Source organism: Pocillopora damicornis, chromosome 10 (assembly GCF_964200805.1).
Source record: "Pocillopora damicornis chromosome 10, jaPocDami1.2, whole genome shotgun sequence".
NCBI lineage: Eukaryota > Metazoa > Cnidaria > Anthozoa > Scleractinia > Pocilloporidae > Pocillopora > Pocillopora damicornis.
In genome coordinates this window covers 21,176,324-21,200,436 of record NC_142679.1, presented here as the reverse complement: position 1 = coordinate 21,200,436, position 24,113 = coordinate 21,176,324, and the positions used below count along the sequence as shown (strand labels likewise).

At 39.5% G+C, this 24,113-nt stretch overlaps 2 protein-coding genes across 3 annotated transcripts in view; one reads left to right on the top strand and one right to left on the bottom strand.

The window, feature by feature from the left end:
* Positions 1 to 3,952, top strand: part of LOC113666683 (alanine--glyoxylate aminotransferase 2, mitochondrial) — a 10,583-nt gene extending 6,631 nt beyond the window's left edge. Inside the window, exons 8-17 of one of the 2 annotated variants that reach the window (XM_089185403.1) lie at positions 8 to 73; positions 266 to 293; positions 415 to 515; positions 893 to 985; positions 1,086 to 1,158; positions 1,893 to 1,952; positions 2,075 to 2,163; positions 2,585 to 2,737; positions 2,835 to 2,933; positions 3,290 to 3,952. In XM_089185403.1, the coding sequence (XP_089041529.1) occupies positions 8 to 73; positions 266 to 293; positions 415 to 515; positions 893 to 985; positions 1,086 to 1,158; positions 1,893 to 1,952; positions 2,075 to 2,163; positions 2,585 to 2,737; positions 2,835 to 2,933; positions 3,290 to 3,391 (864 nt within the window). In that variant the 3' untranslated portion in view covers positions 3,392 to 3,952. The remainder of the gene's footprint in view (positions 1 to 7; positions 74 to 265; positions 294 to 414; positions 516 to 892; positions 986 to 1,085; positions 1,159 to 1,892; positions 1,953 to 2,074; positions 2,164 to 2,584; positions 2,738 to 2,834; positions 2,934 to 3,289) is intronic. The other variant, XM_089185404.1, reaches the window with a different exon arrangement.
* A 267-nt stretch (positions 3,953 to 4,219) lies between these two features.
* Positions 4,220 to 24,113, bottom strand: LOC113666684 (delphilin). The gene is made up of 28 exons (XM_027182477.2): positions 20,630 to 24,113; positions 19,502 to 19,656; positions 18,743 to 18,922; positions 18,387 to 18,476; positions 17,700 to 17,791; positions 17,117 to 17,186; positions 16,434 to 16,731; positions 16,201 to 16,271; positions 15,881 to 16,032; positions 15,317 to 15,433; positions 15,004 to 15,081; positions 14,670 to 14,777; positions 13,843 to 14,178; positions 13,502 to 13,600; positions 13,062 to 13,279; positions 12,366 to 12,447; positions 12,227 to 12,289; positions 11,584 to 11,711; positions 11,268 to 11,336; positions 10,906 to 10,992; positions 10,592 to 10,660; positions 10,040 to 10,126; positions 9,691 to 9,820; positions 9,407 to 9,459; positions 9,205 to 9,282; positions 8,500 to 8,664; positions 8,003 to 8,074; positions 4,220 to 7,484 (listed from the first exon to the last, which is right to left on the bottom strand). The coding sequence occupies exons 1-28, from the start codon at positions 21,182 to 21,184 to the stop codon at positions 4,791 to 4,793; spliced, it is 6,396 nt and encodes a 2,131-aa protein (XP_027038278.2). The 5' UTR covers positions 21,185 to 24,113; the 3' UTR covers positions 4,220 to 4,790.

Genomic DNA, 24,113 nt, shown 5'->3' with positions numbered 1-24,113 from the left:
TCCCCAGACTATGAACCCAGATGTGTACCAAGGACCCTGGGGCGGAGCTAACTGCCGTGACTCAATAGCGCAGGTTGATGGGAATTACTGCAGCGTTTGGTGTAACTCACTTTATCATTGTTTCATTGTTCATCCATCTACCATCTATTAATTCATTCATTAATTCGTTCAATCTTTCGTTTCTCGTGCTTTATTCGTTTGTGTAATCCACTCGTTTATTAATTTATCTCTAATTTATTAAATGTATTTATTCATTTATCGACAGACGGACAGAACATGTAATTGTGCGGCAGGTAAACCTTTCTTGAAACAAAAGAAAAAAATTCTATCAATAGATATGTGTAAGGAGCTTTTTCATTTTCAATGAAGTGATGTCGAGTACACCATCTAACCAAAACATTTGTATCAATTAAGGTCAGTGTATGGCTTCCAAGATGTATGTTGATCAGCTGAAAGATGTCCTGGTGCATTCGACTTCAAAAAAGGTTGCAGGATTCATAGCTGAGCCTATTCAGGTCAGAATGCTTTTCCCAACTTCTGAGTCGTTTACGTAGTAGTTACGATCATTTTCCGACTTGACATAAAAAAATTTTGTATGGATGACGTAGATGTGTTTGGATACCAGCGCCCCTTCTGATTGGTTGTTTCTTGCGAAGCGAAGCGAAAATCATACTACAGCCAATGGTAGTTCTTTATTTTGGCCTTATTTTGAGCATGTAACATATGTAGGTTCTTAAATTGAGCGACGAGTTACTCAAGTTTACGGTGGTCAATTTACGTTTTCAACTCAGTTGTTAGCTCTAAGTTACCTGTTATACTCTCCCACCGACGCAGCACCACAGTTTCTTCAGAAACTTACCCTCTTGAGAAATTGATGTGATCTCTTCGTTAGGGTGTCGGAGGTACCGTTCAGCTTCCCAAAGGTTTCCTGAAGGGTGCATACGAGCTTATACGTGAAAGAGGTGGTGTGTGCATATCAGACGAGGTACAGAGTAGCTTTTATTTCTTCATGACGTATACGTTTCGTCTAGCCGCTGCTTTCCGAGAGACGTGTTTTCTTATTTTTTGTTTTTTGTTATGTGTAGGTTCAGACTGGGTTTGGTCGTCTTGGCAGTCATTACTGGGGTTTTGAAACCCAGGGTGTTGTTCCAGATATCGGTAAGATTTTAAAGAAAAACATTGATTCTCTCACTATAAGTTTTTTCCCTTCTCCCTCCCCGTTAAAATATTTGTTGACATGACAAGTAGTTATACAAAGCGGGTTCTGACTCATTTTGAAATTTCACCGGGTCTCTCTGTGAAATTCATATACATTTTGAATACATCTGAATTCGTGTGGGGAAATAACACAAAAATAGTTAGAGATCGTTTTCATGAAGGACTGAACTCAGACTGTTATACTCTTCTCATTTATAAAGACAATTTTTACAGAAGAAAAAATCAAGGCACACCACGACTTCTTTGCGAGAAGGCACAATATTGATATTTGAAAAATCTTCACACAAACAGTCAACAAGATTGAGTGGTTGATTCAGGCGTGATGATGGGTGATAAAACAAAGGCATGACTTTCAATTTCACACAATGTAACTTATGACATTTTAAAATATTTTAAGAACCAGCGTAAATGACTTTGAACTTCACAGAGTGACAGTTGCGTGAAATGTAGTTGAATTTCATTGAATCCTGTGAAATTTCAAAATGAGTCAGAACCCGCTTTTTATAACTACTTGACAGAAAGTCTTCTGAGATCCGCATAATAAATGAAACTCCGGAAGTTTACAACCTCGTCCATAAAATGCTTTGCTTTCGAAAGAATGGTACAAATTGGACGGGAAAGGACCTTATTTTGCGGTGGATTTACATTTGTTTTCTATCTCTCTCTTTGATCAGTAACGATGGCTAAAGGTATTGGAAACGGTTTTCCAATGGCCGCTGTCATTACCACACCAGGTAGGACTGCATACATTAGTTATCATCAGATAGCGTGAAAGGTGGATCTTTTACCCATTCTTTGCTTAATTTGAATGCCCGATACTCTCAAAATTCGTATGTAATTTCTTCCTCTTCTTCAGAAATTGCCCACAGTTTTGCCCAAGCCGTTCATTTTAACACATTTGGTGGAAACCCTGTGGCTTCAGCAGTAGGGAAAGCTGTATTAGAGGTACTGCCCCAGGAAGTGTTCCAATTTGCGACTGAGACTGTTTTCGCTGTCCCTAAAAGATTTGTTTTCAAATTTCTAACAGCTAATTTACTTTCAATGGAAGATTTACTTTCATTGGCCAATATTTAGCTGAATAAAGCCTATTTCAATTCTGATCGGTCAGAAATGTGCTGCGGCTGGTGTTTCCTCAGATTTCTCGCCATTTAATGATGCATTCGCAGCGGATGGAGTCTGCTATTTGCTTGGTGTTACGTAGTCAGATCGGCACGAGATCTCTTTTTAACTTTCCTTGTTGGGTTGTTGATTCTTCAATCGGATTTGCCGGAGATGTTTATCGAAGTGAATTTTTTTTCGTATTTCTTTGCTGTAATTTGTCTTTTACCAAAGATTTGACCAAGCAACCAACTTTTTCTTCCCTAAGGCTATTGATGAAGACGGTGTACAAAAGAACTGTGAGGTCGTGGGAACATACTTCTTAGAAGAACTGCTTCAACTTAAGAAAGAGTTCCCGGATGTACTCGGTGACGTCAGAGGGAAGGGTTTGATGATTGGCGTTGAGTTTGTCACAGATAAGGTGAGAGTTCAATTTATTCTCCATTATTTGGGTGGGAATATGAATCATTCTACGGTCTTAAACATTAAAGAACACGAAGATCGTTTTTATTTCCTAGGAATCAAAGACACCTTTGCCTCCCGAGAAGTTCGTCCCAATCTGGGAAGACTGTAAAGACATGGGAGTTCTTGTCGGAAAGGGTGGACTGTATGGAAATGTAAGTACTCACTTTAGAGATATTAATATCATCCTTGTCCTTTGTCTTTGTCGTTGCTTTGATAATTTAGTTTTGTTCCCATTAGACGAGTATCACTCTCGTTATACGTTGATTCGAATTCAAATAATTTCTGGTACACAGTGCCTGTCTCAGTCTTCTCTTCTTCAATTCATGGCATCTGCTGTATGACAGCGCAGCTCATTTTGTTGCCCGCCCTCACGCACGCACGCACTTGCCTCAAGGGTGGAAACAAACGACTTCCTTATTTTTTATAAGAATTTGGTTTTCAACTGATGGGTGTTTCAGTAGATTCTTGTGCTTAAATTAAGACATTTTTAAATATTTTTTTACCTTAGGTAATGCGTATTAAGCCCCCAATGTGTATAACCAAAGAGGATGTCGACTTCGGAGTTGCAGTTATTCGTGCGGCCTTGTCCAAGTACTCGCATGGCAAATAAATAACAATCGTTGGACTTTTTACGATTACTTTTAGCACCAATAGTACCTCTGAGTAAGTTGACATGCCCCACCCCACCCCAAGTATCCCAATGATCTGTCATGTACTTAAACTATTTTTTTAGAGAATATTCGTGAATGATAATAATTGCCAGTAAAACACGAGATATCCTGATCGTATTGATAATCAAAGTGGGTCCGTGGGTTTTTCAGAGATCGATTTTGGGGATATCGAGTGTCTTTAACTCTTTTAACACCCAGAAGTGATGAACATGCGACTTCTCCCGATAATATCCATGCATTATTAAGGAAACACGTTATGGAAAACTCAGCCTTATCAGGTAGAAGTGGCTTTCTTGATCTAACACCGAATTATCGTGACTAAGTGACACAGAAATGTGTAGCAGCTAGAGGGGAGAAGCAATATCAGATCTTGGTAGTTGTAGGGTTAAATGCTTCTTAAAATCATGGCAATGCCTCACATCAAGTGGACGAAAGTGATTTACCTACAAATGGTTTCAACGTTGGGTAATCAATAAAGAACATTGAGTCTATCGCACAAACGTCCCCTCTCTTATTTCTGTTTTAGCATTCATATTGTATCTATAGAGATCTGCTCTTGATGCGCGGTATTTTTAAGCTAAAGCCTTGCGAAGGAGGATGAAAAGGTCTCAGGGAACTGTTGGGAGAACCGACAAGGTCCAGGAGAAGTGGTGATTCTGCCGGTTGCATTTTTCCATGAGTCTGAAGACAGCGATCAACTGTAGGGCGTGCGCAGTTCAGTAGAAAAACATAGCTTTTAAAATCTGTAACATTCGTTAGACAAAAGATTGTATCAATTTCTAATAGAATTTTAATATCTGGGGTAAATTTCACACTTGCTGTAATGTAAAAGAACAGTTTTGGGGTTTTCAGCCTTTTATCACTACTGCCTAGATTATTTACAAAAATTAAGCCGCGACGGACGAAAACGTCAATTTTACAGACTAATTAAGCGCAGCATCGGGTCTAAATATGTATATTTAGTGCAACCAAGATTATGGGCTCAATCAATACTAAGGCCCTAAATAATACGTGCCAAGCTTTTTGGTTTGATCACTCTTCACACTTTTCATACAATTAAAAAAGATATATCTCTAGCAATGGTCTAAGATATTGATCAATCTCTCGCCAAAGAGAGAGCGGCATATCTTTTCCCATCATATAAATACGCATACAACTACGGTATTGCGCTTGCTTTGTATCAAATGAAAATATTTATATATTATTACGTCACTCTTAATCTCTCTTAATCAAATAACGGGGCTAATTAAGTAAAATGTTACATGGACGTCTCAAGGAGAACAACTTCGACGTGACATGAAGTTGGACCATACCATATAGTTCTGTCACCTACTTTTGTTATCTTTCTTTCCTAAGCGGGGGTACTAGAGGCTTGATAAGTCCATCCCCTGGGGGAGGGGGCACTCCCATGTAACGCTCTACAGGTGACTGGGGAGATGGAGGTAAAGAATCTTCATAGTCTGGCTGAATTGACAGGTTTTGTTCAAAGTCTCCTAGGATATCGTCGATATTCAACTCCCCTGGTTCGTAAGACAGAGTTGAAGGCATCAATTCTAAATCATAGTCAGCCTGACTTGAGAGGGGTAGTGTTGGGGGTGGCAAAGTCGGCGGGGGAGGGGGAACAATTTCAAGATCAAAATCCGCCAAATCGTTGCTTTTCTGAGATCCTCTCTTGAACCCTTTGCGTGCCTTCCTTGAGTTAGACGAACCGTTTATGTTGTTATTGTCAGTTGTTTCTTCCCAGCCTGACGGCGGAAACAAAGCTTGCAGATTCAAGTCTAAGTTTACAGTTTCTGTATCGTTGTTATTGTCAAATTCTTTGAAATGCATCGGTGGCGGAGGGAAGATTTTCAAATCCAAGGAATCCAGGCTTGTTCTTGAAGCAGATCGTTCAGACCTGCCATACAAGTAATCCATCGGAGGAGGAGCCACTATGTTGAAGCTATCTGTACCGTTCTGAGCTCCAGTTGTTTCACGGTCGGACGTGATCGAGTCAGATGTGATTCCATTAGCTCTAGTGAAGAGAGATGACGACAATAAAGGCGGCGGAGGTTTAAAGTTTGGCGGTCCAATGTCCACTTTTGCCTGAAATGGTTTGGGGCCGACAAGAGGTTTTGAAGGCAATGCTGGCTTGGACTGTAACGTACCGTTTATATCTCGAGTAGGGATTTCATTTTTGTCAAACCCACCATTAACTTCCACGCCAGAATACAGATTGCGAGCTTCAATCACTGAAGTCGATGCTTTGATGACGTCATCGTTAACAGTGCCAGCTATAGAAGATACCCTTGGAGGAGGCGGTGGCTTAAATTGTGGCGGCGGCCTGTTTAGTGGAGGTGACGAAGAATTGAGAAGTTTAGCAGACGAAAGCGTGGGCGAACCAGGCACAACGACAGGGAACTTGGGGGAAAACGGAGTCTCTGGCGATTGGAGCCTTTCTTCTTGCGACGTGACAATGCTATTCGGAAAACTATCTTGAATACTTTTCGGTCGGAAGGGAGCAGGTTTAGGCGGTGGTGCCCTGACCTTTGTTTCAACTGCCACGACGTCTTTCGTTTTGTAAGGAAGTGGTTTGGGAGGAGCCTGACGTTTTGCATCGTTCATTTTGGTCACGAGGTCAGCAACGACATCCCTAGTGAAGTACGCCTCCACTTCGGGCGTCGAAGACCTTTCCACAACTTCGGAATATGGACTTTCATTGCGACGAAGTTCTCCAACTTCTGCATAATCCGGATCCACTTCACCAGGCAGACTGGCATCACGTGAAGGTGGCGATGGGCGCCTGTCCTTGTAAGGACTGTGAGGTGCTGGGGGCATATCTTTCCTGCTTACTTTGCGATTATGGGGCGGCGGTGGCGGAGGTGAAGGGTTCTCCTGAGCAGATGGGACCAAAGGTTTTACAGTTCGAGGTTCAACGACTTCGTAAGGATTCTCGACAACTTCCGGAGTGCTTTCGTCTAGAGTCATGTCGAATTTCGACGAGTTAAAACCATCAAGTTCGGGTGAAGATTGAGTGGAACCGTCGCGTTCCGGTGAAGGTGGAGACATGGGCGGTGACTTAGTAGCTAGCGATATATCTTCCTCAGAATAATTACGATCAGGAAGAGGTGGAGATTCATTAGAGTGGATTTCTTCTTCGATTGGATTGTCATTTACAATAGGAGCACTAGGAGTTTCCCCCTTGTTGATGAAGAAAGACTTGGGCTTTTTCTGAGTCATATCGGGTTTGGCGTAACTTGGCATTTCCCGTCCAGAGCCTTCAAATACCGATAGCATACTTTTCACTCCCGTACTAGGTGAAATACTCGTTTTTGAATCGTTACCGTCATTCCTCTCTATCTCGAGCTTCTTTAGTTCCACTTTACTAACATTTTCGTCAGCTCCGCCTACTTTAATTTTTCCAGCATAGTTAACAGGTTTTAGTGGAACCGGTTTCACCGGTTTTGAAACAGATTTTGGTGGCTCGGGTTTACTTGGTCTTGGAGCCGATGTTTTTACAGGGCTTTGGGGTGCGTTCGACTGCGGCGACTTTGGCTTTATCTTGGGGGGAGGTGCAGGTTTCGGTTTAGTGACCATCGGCGCTTTTGCAGGCTCTAAAACAACCTTTGGAGCTTCTTTGTTGGGAAGTGATGTACTAACATCCACCACCGTCCAAAGAGGTTCTTCACCCGGTTGCGTATCCACAGGCTTCACGACTGAGTTAGGTAATGCAACGCGAGGAGAAGAAGGCGAGTTAGGCGATGCTAGGCGAGGGGTAGAGAGCAAATCAGACGATGCTACTCGAGGGGAAGGAGGCGGGTCAGGCGATGCTACTTGAGGGGAAGAAGGCGAGTTAGGCAATGCTACGCGAGGGGAAGAGGGCGAGTTTGACGATGCCACTCGAGGTGAAGAAGGCGAACCAAATACACTGTCATTACTTTGTTCACTGCTTATACGGCGTTTCTTGAAACTTTCTTGAAGTTCATCCTTAGGTTCAAAATCAGGATCACTCATACTTCGCTCTTTGAAACTTTTTAGCTGTTTTGTGCGTTCCTAGATAAAATAAAAGCAGCGTGTGTGTTATTTTAAGACGGGCAGAACAACTAACTATACAATACGGCGAGGGACAGTCGACACGGTGAACAGGGGCTTCACCTTTCGCTATTCCGGGAATCTCTAGTCCTACTAGTGTATATACTATGTACAGTGACTTAATAAAACAAATATTTAAATGAAAAAAACGCATATAAACAAACATGGTCGCATAAAAATAAAAATATACAATACATAAACATTCTATAGATTGACTTTAACTGAAGTATCATACGCGTCGAATAAGACAAATAACGATAAAAGTAATAAAAATGAATTTAAAAAATGATCAAATAAATGTACGATCGGACAAATAATGACGAACACCCTATTTCGCAATCATAGCGTGTGGTACCACTGAAGGTATGAATTAAGAGAACAAAGAGAGGATAAAGTATGAATCCGGAAGGAAGACACCCAGGGTATTGGAGGAAAAGGAATTTCCATTAAAGAAAAGAAACGAAACAATGAGGCCATACTTCTCTTTGCTTCTCCCTTTTGGCTTGTTCTTCCTTTTGCTTCTGTCTCGATACGTTTTCTGCATGTGCTCTCTACAGTGGAAACCAAAACACAATTATGAATCATAATAATAACTATAACAATAAGAGAGAGTTGACAGCACATTTTCATTTTGGACGAATCCCAAGGCAAGAGAGCGACGAAGTAATCCAACATTGCTTTGGTCTCGATTCACTCTGCCCTGTGATCGGTCGAGAAAACGTGCACTGTTCTCTCAACCAATCGGTTCCAAAACTAAAAAAGCAAACACAACTTGGTCGCCCGCGTTTTCCCGCGTTTAAAGCGCTTTGCAGTTTTTACTCTGAGTTCTAATTGGCTCTGCAAGGTATATTCTCCTTTCCTCTGATTGGTTGTTGTGATATGGTTATACTTTTTCGACACTCAATCGAAAAGCGCTCTGCAGCAATTTCATGCAATATTGTTCAAAAACGGAACGGTACATAATAGAATCACTCACCGTGAAATTCATAATAAACGCTGCAAAAATACCAAAGAAATCTTCTGTAGTAGCTGAAGTTGGTTTTTCTCCAAAGAACTTCACTGTTTCTCGGAATTCTTTGGTGCAATTTTCTTGCAAGCTAAGCAGATCAATTAATTCTCCTTCTGTTTCGTCTATAATGTTCTAAAGGTTTAGATTAAAGACAATATTTTAGACCTCACTGGAACCATTTAAGGAAGTGGCGCAATTACCGTCGCCATAGCCTCTATTACGTGTCGGCATTTGTAATTCTATTCCAAATAAATTTGGATAAGTTCAGTTCAGAAATTATGTGTGGCTGTAAAGTTCTGAGGAATCTTATGTAAAAACACATCCCATTCACAGGAATTTCTTTTATCCGATTGCACTCGGTTTGGTCATGTTCCCGGATGAACACAGTTTCCAATTTGATATATAAATCTATCAATAAAACCATTCCCTGCTTGCAACTCAGAAGAAACGCGATGTAATGGTTTTCGCGGGGGAAAATTCGGTCCGGGGTCCAAATCAGCTTTTTTTGAATGGAATGGTACGAGAATAAGTATGAAAAGGGAAAAAACTGGTAAAACTATGGAAAAAAGGTGTACAATGTGGGAAAGTCAATGCAGTTAATAGAAAATGCAAGCAAAAATCTCTAAACTAAATGAACGCTGATAGTGAAAACGAAATTCGAAATTGGCTTACCTTTACCGCGAGTGAAAACTTATCATTTGGATCCTGTGACTTCAGTGACCGGAAAGCTCCGAGGTCTGACTTAAGCTCCTGTAGAAACATGTACCACAGCGGAAAGTTATAGAAATGCTCTTTCTTTTGCCGTTTTAAGACATTTTCTTGCAATTTGTGAGCTCGTTCGAACAGGACAAAATGAACAGAGCACTAGACAAACCTTCATTCCTTCAGCCAACTCTTCCACTTCACAAGCCACCATTTGCCCCGAAACTAGGAAAACAAAATAAAAAGTAAAATTTCATTCAAGGGCATCAAGTAAAAACATTATTTCAAAGCCTAAACAAACGTGAGTTAGGTTATTCTTGCGTTATTGCGCTTCAATTTGCTTGTTTTCACTCTGTCTCCACATAGGTTACTTGTGGTATTTTCCTCTGTTGTGTTAAGCCGTGGTAACCATTTTGAAATTCGACAACAATCACTCACATAAGTTCTAAAGCGTACCTTTAGCCGCTGTAGGCACTGTGTTGAGTTCTTCTTTGATGTTTAACACTTCAGGGCACTTAGACTCGATGGACTGAACCAAAAAGTGCAGCAAAGTGGATTTGTTATCTGAAGTTTTGGTGTTACTGAGCTGTACAGAATGAAAAAAAAACTATTACTATATCAAGCAAAAACATCTACAATGGCGAGAACAAGTTACAAAGGACTTCAAAGATCTCCTGGGCTGCGTTTAGGTATGTAAACTACTTTATAATTTTCAGTAAGAAAGTGGCTTTAAAAATTTTGGGAGGTTTTAAAGAGTACTTTGTTCATTGACTTTTCAGAGCCACAGTAAGAAAAGTAAATGTACCTTGTTCAAATACTCAATCTTGAATGCAGCGGCTGATCCTATCCTCATATTTCCCTTGTTCATGTAATTACCCATTGTTAGAACAAGCTGAAATCAATCAAACAGTCAGTTAATTAATCAGTCTAGTGAATAGGCAGACGGACAGACAGATATACAGACAGACAGACAGAGAAACACAAACAGACAGGCAGATATACAGACAGACAGACAGAGAAACACAGACAGACAGGCAGATATACGGACAGACTGACAGAAAGAAACACAGACAGTTGTATTCGATCTCCTCAGTCTATGATAATCACGGTAGATAACAAAATCTAACCCAACTTGACCTCTCTTGTTCCTTGATAGCTTATTCGTACTCTATTGGCGATTCGTAACGCGCGCGAAATTTCATTTTCAGCTGCCCCTTTAAATTATATGCCAAGGCAACTCTCCGTGGGCGCCAAAACGACTCAATTATCCTGAAAGATTACTTTCGACAAAAGATATCTTTCAAAAACGCGGCAAAGGCTTTCATTAATGGGTAATCATAATAGTAAGAAATCATACCTCTAGGATCCTCTTTAGCTTTGTACTATTTCTAAGTTCTCCAGATGCATCAAGAACAGACTCTAAGTCCTGAAAAATAATTCAGTCAACAATATAAAAATGGTAATGATCATGATGAGAGTGCTAACGATGATGATGAGAGTGATAACGACGATGATGATTATGAGGATAGTAATAGTAACTAATAATTGTGTAGAAGAAAAGGAGCACGGGATTGAATAAATTCGAGTCAGTTTCGCTGAGCGAAACTTAAATCAAAGTTTTAATTTCTCTTCTTTATTTATTTTTTGAGAGCTTAATGTTTAACGCCTTACCGGTTTAATTTCTTCCACTTTGTCAGCAAAACGAGCCTTGAAGAGCAAAGCTTTCAGTCGTTGTTTGTACCAAGGCACCTTACTCATCTGCAGAAAAGATAAAGAAACCTCACATACATAACACAAGAAAAGAAACTTAAGACATCGCTATAACTGAGTCGAAGACAGAAAAGACCAGCACAAAAACAGAGCTCTTGGCAATTTTCAAAATTCTCTCTATGAAACCTCACATACAGCAAAATCGCCATCTCCATATTCCGTCTACATTGCCATGTATTAAGAATATTCAACTGAGAAAAAGTGTTGTGCACAAAAACTAATACGCGTATGTTACATCAGGCCGTTACCGTAACTACACGTACCTCGTAACAAAACCTGTCTGCTTTGTCCAACTTGGAAACATCGTCCGCGAAGTATTTAAACTTCTGGAGCTGGAAAGGAAGAGACGGAAAACATGTTAGTTAACTCAACGAGACCCTTAAGGAATTAAACTCACAACTATATGTAACTGTATGCTCATTCGGCTTCTTTTATTCATACGCTTGGACTCAAAAAAGCACTTTATGCAACGAAGACGATTTGAGACTCAAAGGAACCAGCCCCGAAAAAGTTTGTTTTTTTGCGCACAATGAAAGTAACGTCACAGAATGTCTCACCTAACATAGCTGCTGTCCTTACCTCTTTGCTGTCCGGTGCATAGAGGAGAAGCTGTTTCAAATGAGCCTCGCTGAACTTCTCATCGTCCATCGACAGGAGTGCTTGTTTTATATCTTCAAATGGCATTTTCAAGTGACCCAACAAAATTGCTGCAAAATGAAACAAAGAACGCCATTAAATGGTAAATTTTACTGACTGTGGACCGCGTGACTCTCACGGTACGAGCACATCCCAGTTTCCGCAGCACTGAGTGACAAGAAGTGCTCCTTGAAAAAAGCTAGTTTGTCCGAGGTTCCTCGCAACATATCTGTTTATCGTAACCTGTTCGTCATCTTAGGAGGAGAGCAGGAGGAGAAAAGCTCTTCAAGAGTGATGTATCGTGATCAAAAAACTCATCGCTTTGCCCAGACCTTTGTATCCGAAGCCAAACACTCACAGTAGTGAGGTGTTAAGCTTCAGCAAAGCATATCGTGAGAAGCGCCAGAGGCGTTGAGCGGCAAGAAAAGGAGTTCGCGACGCGTCTCTCGCCAATTCAAAAAGGAAACCTTGCTCGCAGGCTAAGCGGGCTAAATGATGCTACAAATTTTGCGCGTAAAACAGCCAAAACGTCTCACATGCGAAACATTTTGAACGCAGAAAGGAAATTAGCATTCTTATTACGTACCTATGTTGTAGGTTTTCTTCGGATTCATTACTTGTGGTTTCGCTGGCTTTTTCTCCTCTTTACCTAAAAAGGATAAAAATTATTACAATTTGGTTTGCAAAAGAGCTACAAACTCAACTTTATGAGAAATCAAACTCACTTGATACTTTCTGTATGGCACTGAAACTTTGCTCGAGTTGAATGAACTCGATGACTTCTTCTGACGGCTCGTTTTGTCCCAGCTGTAATACGAACAAGAGAAAGATTGGTCAGTGGTGGAAAGCTGCAGAGGTTTACTTTGCTAAGGGTCGTTTCAGACAAATTTGACATGGCAATGGTAGAGCACCTGATTCAAATCGCTTTACTTGAAAATAAACGAACCAAATGAAGAGAAACAATTTTACGAGATATGGCCTGTGAATCCGAGAAGTGCCAGAATCGTGTGAGTTTGCCGCTTCTACTTCAAATCCGCTGCTTCATTCGCATTCCATTCGTCGCTCTTTTTGACGGGTACATGTCGAATAAGTTGATTGGAGTGCGCCAAAGAGACAGTTAGGTATGTCAAAGGGTAGGTCTTCCTATTACCATATTCGCAATTATATGTGTATAAAACGTGACAACGTAGGCAAACTCAAGCAACAAAGTCGTAATCAGCGTTCTGTTTTCCTTTTGTGTGATGCTTGTGTTGGGCGGGGAGAGCGAATTACAGGTAAGCGTCCTATTTTACATTTCAAATCGCGCCGTTTTCAATTTACTTCGATAAACGAACTAACCTCTTAATAATGTGTTTTAAAATGAAACTTTAAGGCAAAAAAACGGATACTTTTACAAGATCGTTAATAACAACAATCCTTACCTTAGCCCAAACAGTGTCTTCTAAACCAGCGATACTCAGTTTCTCCCAGTTCACTCTCTTCAATTGCATTGGTGCAAGAACGTTTCCAGCACCCCCAACAGGGGGAGGAGGAGGGACAGACGGTGGGGGAGGAGGCGGTGGCGGTGGAGGTGGTGGTGCTCCCATGGGGGGAGGAGGTGGAGGAGGAGCGGCGCTTGTACTTGCGACATCTTGGGTTCCTTGGTAAAAGCAAACGATTTTGAATTAGACTATAAACTCACACACAGAAAATCTAGCATACAGGTATCTGAGACTTTGAGAGACTGCAAAGACATGAATTATTAGTAAATAACATGCATGGTAAGTGAGTAAACAACATCGGAACCTCGATCGTAACACCGTTTCAGTCACGCACTGTAAGGATTCTCTATAAAATGTTAATTATAGTTTAGCGAATTTACCTTCTGTTTCTTTCCCATCTTGGTCTTTCCGCCGAGCTTTAACCGCAGCATCTAGGGGATTCTCTACAGCGTTGGGAGAGCTGGGTCTACTACCGGGATCTGAAAAAGAAAGAAGTAGAAAAGTCTGAAAAAGAGCGGCGAAAAAGGGAAAGAACCAGTATTTCATGGCGAGCGGAACCCGTGACTATCGACACGCCGGTGCCTTGGCTCACTTAATGTCCTGCACACTGAGGCTGGGACTTGAGCGCAATGGCGACTTCGAAAATTCTCGTTAAAAGTGATATTCATTCATTTAATGGGAGAGATAAACATATAAATAATTCTGTTCGGGCTGACTGTACCTCCAAGCTCTTCCAGTTCTTTCCTCTTCTTCTCGCTTTCATCAAGCGCCTCTTTTGTCTCCATTAATTCCTGTGTAGTAATCGCCAGTTGATGTTGGATTTTCTCCACAGCTTCCCCAGACGTTTCTCCTGCTCCAACAACAATACCACTGTCTCCACTACCACCTGAAGACGCTGAAAGCGGGGTTGAGGTAACAATTCCCTGCCCACGGTTTCCTGGGGCTCCTGGTTCGGGTGAGGTGCCAGTGAAAGGAGCGTGGACCTGTGCTTGCGTCGTCAGGCTGGTTACACTCGACTTCCTTATTTCATCTGCCAATAGCGCGTCGGCTAACTCCTCTGTCAATAACAGGAGATATTCAAGAAAGTAATCAACACTGTGCAACATGGCTTTAGCCATAGTTAAAAACGGATTTCCTAGCCCTGGTTCTTCGAAGGGTGGATAACGCTATCCACTTGGTAAATCTTTATCCGATGGATTACGCAATATGTTTTGTAAACACTCATCCGCTGGATGGCGATTTATCCCTTGAATAGTGTTGAGGAACCGGGGCCTCACTACATCGACCCAATTACACTCTTGTTAGATATACCTGGTACCTCTGTTCACTTGTTTAGTGCAATGAGGCCCGGTCCATTTACTAGCCTGCTACGAATTACCCACGAAATATCCAACATGAAAGTTTTTTTAAACAGAAAAAGCTTTTGCACTCGACAAATTAAACATCCAATGGCCAACCCACGAAAAGAACTTTCCTGCCCCGTAGACCTTCATTGTATCATAGCTTGTACCATAATCTTCATCTAATATTAAAGTTATTGAATCTTACCAAGTCCTCCGAGATCCAGTTCCTCGTCGTCATCATCACCCCATCCGGAATCAGGAGTGCCATTTCTGGATCTAACATCCCTCACAGGCACAGTATCCAAATCTGACCCTGTGAAATATCAACAATTAATTGTATCCTAAGGTTTTGAAAGTCCTCGGCAGCAAGCCATTTCTGTAAATTTCTACTGTAGAAACTGTTATACTTTATCTCAAAGACTAAAAATTACTAAATAATGCTCGAAGTTGCAGTTTACACTAAACAGAGTGAAAATTTCTGTAGCAATGTACATACGAAGTGTAAAAATGGTAAAGTCACTGGAGAAGTTTCCACTAACCATAGCCAAATCCTGGGCTATGTCGGCCTCTGACTGCACCAGATGACGGCCATTCAACATACGGCGCCTCTGATCGAACTAACAAGAGAAACATGAACGGATTAGCTCAGTAAGAGCTAGTTAGCTCAAAATTTGACGAAATGAAGGGAAAAACAGGCTCGTGGAAAAGAAACTGTTATGAACCAGTATTTATGGAGGGAAAACCAGTATAAAGCCATACAATTCAATATTAGTAAAAATTAATAAAAGGATTCTGGCAGTCACAAGGAAAATTTTGCTGATTGTTGGGAAGGGACAGGGGTGTTTTCTGTACCTGCTCCTGGCGTTGTTGTACGAGCTCTTGGTGCGTCTACAAGCCGTCTTGCTTGCACTCTGTACAGTACATCCACAACTTCATCATTGTTAGTGTTCAAACTCGGTACAACACCAGCTAAAACAATAAGAAGATTTTCAAAGTAAGTTCTTTAGCATCTTTTGCAGAGGAAAGTTTGCCTAGTTATTCCAAAATACATATATTTCATAAACGTAGGCAGCTCTTAAAAAAGTATGAAATTGATTTTAAAAATGTACAAATTAGACTCCCTGTAGCTAAATGTCTCAGAAGATCTTCTCTAAAACAAGGAAGAAAATAATTAATCTCATTTTATATAGTAAGCAACCAAACCAAAACATGAAGGCACTGTCAGGACAACTTGAATATAAAAATCCAAAAAAACAAAAGAATCTTCTCCTCAATGATTTCACTTTCAAAATAGAATACACTGGCAGGGAACCTTTGAAGGCCTTGAAATCAAGATGCCTTTCCACTTGTAAAGCCAGTTGTGTTTTATAAATGTACAGGTAAGTTATAAATGCAAAGCAAAGACTTTTCACATACTGTCCATCTTCCTGGAGATCATTCTTGCTGCAGCTCTGTCAAATGCTTGTTGTTCAGCCTCCGGTAGAAGTTCACTTAGGTAATGTAACATCTGCAGTTTAGCTCCATCATCAAGAACAGGTTCCAGTGCATTGATCAGTCTCTGTACATTTCTAAAGATAAGAAACAGACCATTAGATATTAATCCTTTATCTCTACACCCAGAGAATGCTCTCAGACCCCTTTCTGACAGCAATCCTGTATCTACCTAACCATTGGTTATAAATTAAAGGCAAATAAAACTTATTATAAAATGATGGGCAAGTTTTCTCATTAGTTACCTGTCTCTACTGTACTGATCAAGGCTCTGTTTAACAACAAGTTGCTCTCCACGGGTAAGTAAACGACTCATCTGTAGGTTGGTGAATCAAAATGAAGCTTTGTTATAATCATAATTACCAAAAGTCAAAAGTAAATAATGTTCTGCCCATATGACGCCTGAAGTGTTGACACAAATGAGCAGTTCTGGAGAATATAATTAAAGAAATCCCATGAAAATTGTTCAGTAAAGTACCTGTATTTTGAACTGGAGGGAAAGTGTTTGCAAGTCACTTCTGTTATACCCAGTTCCATTTATGAAGAGATCATCTCTGAGGGAGAAAGCCTTGGATGCTCTTGAAGAACACCTTGACACAGTTGCAGGTCTCTCATTTTCAAATGTCACAGAAAGCTGTGAAGACTTGCTGGATGACGGCAAGGATGAGAGAGACGACTGATGCTTTAATGCACTCATGGGGCGCCATTGAACTAACAAGCTTGGTTTTGAACCACTTCCTTTTAACAGCTGCACTACATGTTGATGTGACTTTCCTCTGCAGAAAACAAATTAATGCATATTTAGATGACTTTAGTTGATGCAACCTTCTGTCAGCTGATTTGAATGACTACCTCACCTTACAGTAAAAAAATCTACATTTTTGTTTAGTTCAAAGTACATATTTTGGTTAGTACTGTTTGTGGCAAAATTGGACAAAAAATTATTTATATTAGGGCAGAAGTTTCAAGAGGAAGAATCTAAATTTACTCTGACCATCAATGTTTTTTACTAGATTAATGCGTAAAAAAAGAAGCATTATCCTTCTATGAAGGTTTAATGAAGTAATAATCACATTTTGTATGTGATACCTATGGTTAAGTATATGGTATGTACAAGCAAGTACAGTGTAGGATAGTTCACAAATGAAACTTTTACTGCACCTGACATTTAGTCCATTTATCTCAAGTATATGGTCACCACCTTTAATCCCAGCCTGAGAAGCTGCTCCTCCTACAAAAAAGAAAGTCATTGGCCAGTGAGAGGATTACAATCAGAACCACCTTGGAATTTTTTTCGCTGTCTCACATGTATCCCCCACCATGACTAGCACGAAACAAATTTTGCTACAGAATAAGAGCTATGGGTCAGCCCAGATTTACTCATAAAAACTGTGTGAAATGGGCTAACTTTGAAGTAATTTCAGTTAATATAAATCAATTTTCTTTGTTAGCCTCACATTTTCACAACCTTTCTAAATAATCACACCTTCCATGTAAGTTATCTGTTCTCTGCCTAGTCCTAACTGCCATCTAATCTGATTGTCCATGCAGGTACAATATGCCTGGAAATTGTGTGAAAGATGATATCTCTAATTGCACTTACTGTAACTACCAGCCAAAAGCATACCCTGCATGTATGTCAGCCTCTAAGTGGCTAGAGAGAACTTGATACATACAAGTTTTCCTTACTAAATTTATCTCCTAATACAAACAAGACTTACAAACACTTTGAACAAACACTTACCTCTGTCAACAGATTTAACAAACACAGGAGAATCCCCACTGAGTGTAAATCCAAACCCTGACCCAGGTCCCTCTCTTATTATTCTTACAGTCCTGTGCATTGCAAACAGTGAAATCTTCAAATCAGTAAAACTTGTCCCATTAAAATACTAAATTAACCCTTTCACTTCTTGGCATGACCAGGAAGTAATTTTTCTAATCAAAAGCAGGATTACATGTAAGCAATGCAGGGAGTAATTTGGTGCAAATGCATGTGTATACTTACTTTTTAAAAAACATTTAAATGTGCATAACTGTATGCAAGCAGTACTTTTTCACCCTTAAACTCCCATAAGTAACCAAGACAGAATTTCTCCTAGCAATTTTGATACAAAAATGAGCAGACAAGTCATTGAGAATAAAGAATAGTTTCAATTTGGGGATTGTTAGTTGATCCAATACCAAATTCCCTTTACTAACATCATGAGAATTGTATGGCAGACAGTAAGGAGAATTACCAATGAGATCTTGGGAGTGAAAGGTTAACTGAAGTTTTTATGAATTCTCATCACTAAGAATTGCTATATTTAATGTTACACTGATTACACTTTGAACAGTACCCATAACTGATTGCAATGAGGTTCAATTTTATCCTGAGCACCAATTTTAGTGGCTGAACACTTCAAACCCAAAAAACAATGATACTTGCCTTGGTGGAGCAGCCATATTCTCTCTTGCTTGCCGTCTTGCTAAATTCTCCCTGAACTGATTGGCGTGAGTTGTTCCGACTGACCATGTTCTAAGAGAAAGATTTCAGCATTAAGGCAAGGTTGGGAGAAAAGCTAAAGGAAGCCCATCAGATTCCTTACTGACAATACTGTTTACACTAAAGGAGCTGTAAGAGAAAAAGAGGAGCTGTAAATCTATCATAGTTCTCTGTAAGTATACAAAGAATAAGGGAGTTTCAACCAAGAACCATAGCCAACAAAATTTTAAGATTGCTTTTAAACCGTTTAGTGTTTTCCCTTAGGAAGCAAACAAAACATGCAATTGTGAGCAACTTACCCAAACCTGCCAAGAGCAGGAGTGTTACTGCTATTATATTCTGGAAACTCTAAGTCAGTGCTCCTGGAGAAATCTGGGAGGAGGTCTTCATCAACAGATTGTTTCTCGGAATGCGTTATTTCACCATTCATTCTAACCAAGATGTCAAACAATGGCTTTTCCCGTTTGGGGATGAAACTCCTAAAAGATAAAAAAAAAATTAAATTAAAAACAGATAGTAATGTTGAAAAAACTTATCAACCTAACAACATTTCTAAGTTCATTAAAATCTATACTTATTAAAGATAAATAAATAATTTCAAAAAAGAAATAAACAGAGCAATTGATGAATTATGAATAAGAACAGGAAGTATAATGTACAGTAAAATGAGGAAACAGCTTCTAGAGTAATGCTAATGACTTCACAGTTTTAGTGCAATGGTGTGTCTGTCTAGTAAACTAGGTAATTACTTGGGAGTAAAACTAGATAGACCACCCCAGTTTGTTATAATAATAAGATTAAATATGAGCAAAAATAATTACCCAACCCATCATGTCAAGAAAATCTACATGACTGCAGGAGGAGAAGGCAATATGAAATTTCTGCTTTTCCTCTATATTTCTATGTTATATCAGTAAATTTGAAGTCATTTACCTTTGATTCATAATTTTCCTATTTGAAAAAGAAAAGTGGAGCAAAGTTTTCTCTTGATAAGCAAATCAGAGAAGCAAGACATGACAGAACTGTTGATGCAATTTATCTATTTTTTAATACAATACCTGATGTCTCGCAGCAGTTTTCTTTCCACTGGAGTTTTAAGTATTCTTTTGAGATTCTGTGCCAGTTGCTCAACAGATCTGTCTCGTGCATATTGATTGAGGGCCTTGACAAGCTCCTTCTTAATGCTTTCATTGCCAGCTAAGTAATAATTCATCTTTAAGAGAAAACAGCAAAAGTCAACTACATTACTACCAATAATTCTGAAATCAGCTCCTCATACAATTGACAGCTGTCAGTGGTTAAATATGTTATATAAAATAGTTCACTTCATCTTTGGCACACAATGGTCAATATACTTTTTATGTACGATAATTGTGCTTTTTTTTTCTTATATTTTTAAAATAGCAATTTTATGTCACAAACTTCACCACTTATGCCACTCAAAAGTCAGTTGTTATTTAACTGGAATTTAATTAAAAGCGGGAAGTAAATATTGTCTGTTCTTTTAGTTTCGATTGTCCAAAATAAAGATTTATGTATCAGCCAAAAGAATTTGATACACTATAGCCTGCTATCAAATATGGTAGTCAAATCTTTATTCATGTTTTCTAGCAAGCATTTGAACCTTGAGTTTATCTCTACATCATTCCGGGAATTTTGTACAACAATTAACTTGTCATAAACTTACAACCATCGTGTTATCTTGGATTGAAAGAAAAAACCCACTGATTGCTTTTATGGTCTTGAAAATGTTAAACATTTTTCTTCCTTCCCATTTGTTGACAAATCAAACAAGTTAATGATAAGTCAAAAGGCTGGGCGAGCAATACAGCCCATGTAATGTAATTGACGTGTAAAATCTACGAAATTAAAAGTACGGAATTATAATAATATGCATGAACAATTGAAGTTGAATCGAACAAAATGCGTATTCATCTTTCTTTGTCTTGGAATGTGTCAAGAATACAACAATCCAACGGAAAACGTATCATTTTGACAAATGGACGCCATTCGCAACAACATTGGGGTTTGTAATCGCTTTAACAGCAATGTCATACAACTTGACCAATATCTAATTATCCTTATTTCGCTACCCAAGTGTAAACTTATGTGTTTGATGTCCATACAAAGACAAGAACGTGGATCAATAATAAATAAACTCTGCAAAACAGCGGTGTAGAACTGACCTGCACAAAGAAATCTTTAGCTCTCTTGTATCGCGAAGACGAACTCTTTCCTTCTTTTTTATCTGTAATTCCGATGTCTGCAGCTCCGGCAATGAGGACTATAGAAATTGTAGGTCCACAAGTATCTATCATTTCTCCAACTTGATTCTCGTTCATATGTCTGAGGTTAACACCATTTAAACGGAGAATTAGATCTCCACGACGAATGCCAACGTTCTGAGCCGGGCTTCCCTGCTCTACATCCGCAATGAAGACAGGACCCTTTCCGCGAACTGCAAAACCAAACCGTCCTCTTCTCCGACGCAGATCAAACGTTCGAATGCGTGAAATTACAGCGAGCGCTGGAGGGACAGTTCGCGATCGTTTTGCCAATAGGATTATTTCTTCCTTGCTTAATCCTTGAACGTTTTCCCCATTGACTTCGAGTATTTGATCGCCGGGTTGAAGTCCCGCTCTTTGAGCGACTGAATTTTCGTCAACAGACAGGATGACAACAGGAGCTCGTCCGCCGACGGTAAAACCGAAAGCTTCGGGCCATTTTTCGTTCGTTCTCATGATGACAACAGAAGTATCAGCTCAAATTTGAAGCTTGAAAAAAAACTCGAGAATTTTCCTTGATGTTTTCTTTCCACCACAAAGTCGTTTGTTTATCAAAAACTGATCCTTCTCTCGATTAAGCCATCCATTAATAGCACAAACATCTAAACCAGGGTGCCAAAGTTATAACAAACTTTCCATAAAGTTTTCCGTTTTGAGAACGCCTTTCGCTTCAGCGATTAAATTTGTTATCTTGAAATCCTTGCTGTTTAGATCCACGACAAGTTGATGACAATAAAAGCAAGTGGAGATAGAGACACGTTTTCGAAGAGTAGCTTAACGCGGATTGACAGGGTCGGCGACGCTAAATATGAAACCAGGCAACCAGACCCGCAACAGCGTATAGGTTTCACTGTAGCAACGAAATGTCGACAAAACCGTAAAATTTCTTTCTCAAAAACAATGTCTCCTTGGATTTGATACTTAACTCACGCTGCAAAATTGAAGAATGAATCCACGTTGTTAGTTCAAAAACGGAGACGTGATTGTTTAATCCATTCCCTGCGCGGTATTAAGTTAAAACAATTCTCTACTTCCAATTACGCTGTTGTTCTCCCAGCCAAATCACCACAATTATTCATGCTAATAGCATGACGACTTCAGCACATCCCGACCAAATTCGCATATCTTTAAAATTCTGAAATCCAACGTAGTCATCGTCGACAGAGAGAAGATTCCGAAGCTGTAGACTGCCGAACCGAAGCTCACTCTGTTCATAACAAGCTACGCACAAAAAGAATCTTGGGTATTTTTCTAAAGAGTCCTTCAGAGTGTTCGAAAGAATTTTGTTATGGGCAAAATAAACATTCCTTGATAGCCACCCTTGACCTTACGTCATAATCTGGAGACAAAGCGTTGTAACGCAAACTCTTCATCCGAGAAGAAATGGAAGAAATGAATTACTAAAGAGCCCCCAGAGTGGCAAAAGGAACGAATTTCTCATTCTACGCGCTTGGATCCAGCTCTTCAACCGTGCGGAACCAAACGAGTTTTCTGCGAATGTAGATTTTGGCTGTCTTCATAGTTCTCATAATATTTATTCAGCGATCTTGTTTTGCTATGTGCTCGATACGTTTACTTAACGAAGAAAAAACTACACGATTGGCCTATGTTAGAGAAATGGGACACCCGCGATCCAAGTATAATCGATCATTAATCGAGTTAAATATTTAATTATAAATATCTGACCTGGCTTGCCAGCTTATGTTGTCAAAAAAAAAAATGATATGCGTTCACTTGTGAATGGAAAATTTACCTGATAATCTTAGGTCAATTAGGAGAAACATCATCAATAAAAATTTCGAGCGTAAAATCATTAACACCTCAAACCATCGGATGTCAGTTCACAAAAGATTTCGAAACTATGAAAAAGTCACGGTATTGTAAATGACGTCATCGGGAATGTTGACGTCACAGTTTACGGCTCTGAGGTTCTTTTTCTCAACGAACTTAACTGTCAATTGGAAACAACCGCTACCCGATTTAAGTCTAATCGTCAGTTTGTCGGAAGGCGAGATTTCACTTGGCCTGCTGATCCTTTGCTGAGAAAAGTTTCTTGTTGTTAACAGAGAAACAGACGAATATAATAACGATTGACTGAATTGTTTCTCCATGTTTGCATCAGTTCATCTCAGATTCAACGAAGTTTAATTTCTTCTCAGCAATGTTTTTTTTTTGTACGTGCCATGTTCAAAGCAGAGGAAAACCCAGATTAGCTTAAATAATTTCTCCGTGGTAAGAGGTCAACTTTAAGCACGTTATCTCGCGTGACCCCCTCATTACGCATTTATCACAAAGTCTGGCCTCTTCTTTTTTTAATGTCGGAAGGCCTTTTTCCACTACTAAATTTGATTTTTTTTCATTGCAGTTTAGAACACTTTTACACCCGTCATCCATGATACTATAACGATTTCTTCAGAGATGAAGAAGGAAAAAAAAGAAGGATTGTCATTAACATGAACAATGATAAATCATTTGCATCTATTACGCTCATGCCAACCTGCACGTCTGCTGAAAGTGTTAGCAAAAATATTTTTTCTTTATAAAAACAGTAGCGCACAGTGGGAGGTGTGCAGCATACTTCCTCGTGAGACCAATTCTAATCGTTACTGGACGCAATTCAAAACATAAAATTGTTTATGAGTCACTGTTTAAATTATCTTGCGATAAAAGTTATCTTGGTCTTTTGCCGTCCTCTCAGTGTCTATTGCGCCAAAAGCCATTTCAGTTGACAGGGACCAGCTTTAGACTACTTACTAACGTTTAACTATGTGTGCCGCTCACGAGTTCCAGTGCTAGAGAAGAATTTGTATTATAACGAAATCATGCCTTAATTTTGGCCCATTATTCATAGCTAATCACCAGTCTTAAAATCTTTGTTTTCCTATCTGAGGATGGCCAGAATTCCTATTGCCATCGTAAATTGCTGATTTCTAATCGGAAAAATTTTATTTAAGTGAGAAGGCTAAATGATTAAAGTGGCCACGCGATTTCAAGTGACAAAATTAAATTTTTAATGAGCTTTGTCACTACACAGACAGGAGACAAGAATAAACCGAAAGAGATTAAAGAAGGCTTTGAGGATGGTCTAGATCCCATTACACGGATTTTTTGCTAAAAAAAAAAAATAGGGACAATTTTCTTGAAGAACAAACCTGACCCACGGTAGTTCCTTTTCATGATGCAAATTTCTTGATTGTCAGTTTCTTGAAACGAAAAGCGATTTTGTTTTCGATTATCTAATCCGTCGTTCAATACTTCAACACTCTAATGTCCCCATGAAAGAAAACTAAAAGCTGCTTATATGCTATACAAAACTATGATGAGGTTAACAATCTTTTTCACTACATTTTCATCTTCGCGGGCGCGCATAGTAAAGCAGGTTGTG

What these genes read in the sequence shown, in the direction of transcription:
- LOC113666684 (XM_027182477.2), bottom strand. Translation starts at nt 21,184, where the DNA reads ATGAGAACGAACGAAAAATGGCCCGAAGCTTTCGGTTTTACCGTCGGC. An exon ending in CAGACAGGTTTTGTTACGAG is followed by an intron (nt 10,993 to 11,267) that starts GTACGTGTAGTT and finishes TCTTTTCTGCAG; the next exon opens with ATGAGTAAGGTGCCTTGGTA. An exon ending in CGTTTATTATGAATTTCACG is followed by an intron (nt 8,075 to 8,499) that starts GTGAGTGATTCT and finishes TTTCCACTGTAG; the next exon opens with AGAGCACATGCAGAAAACGT.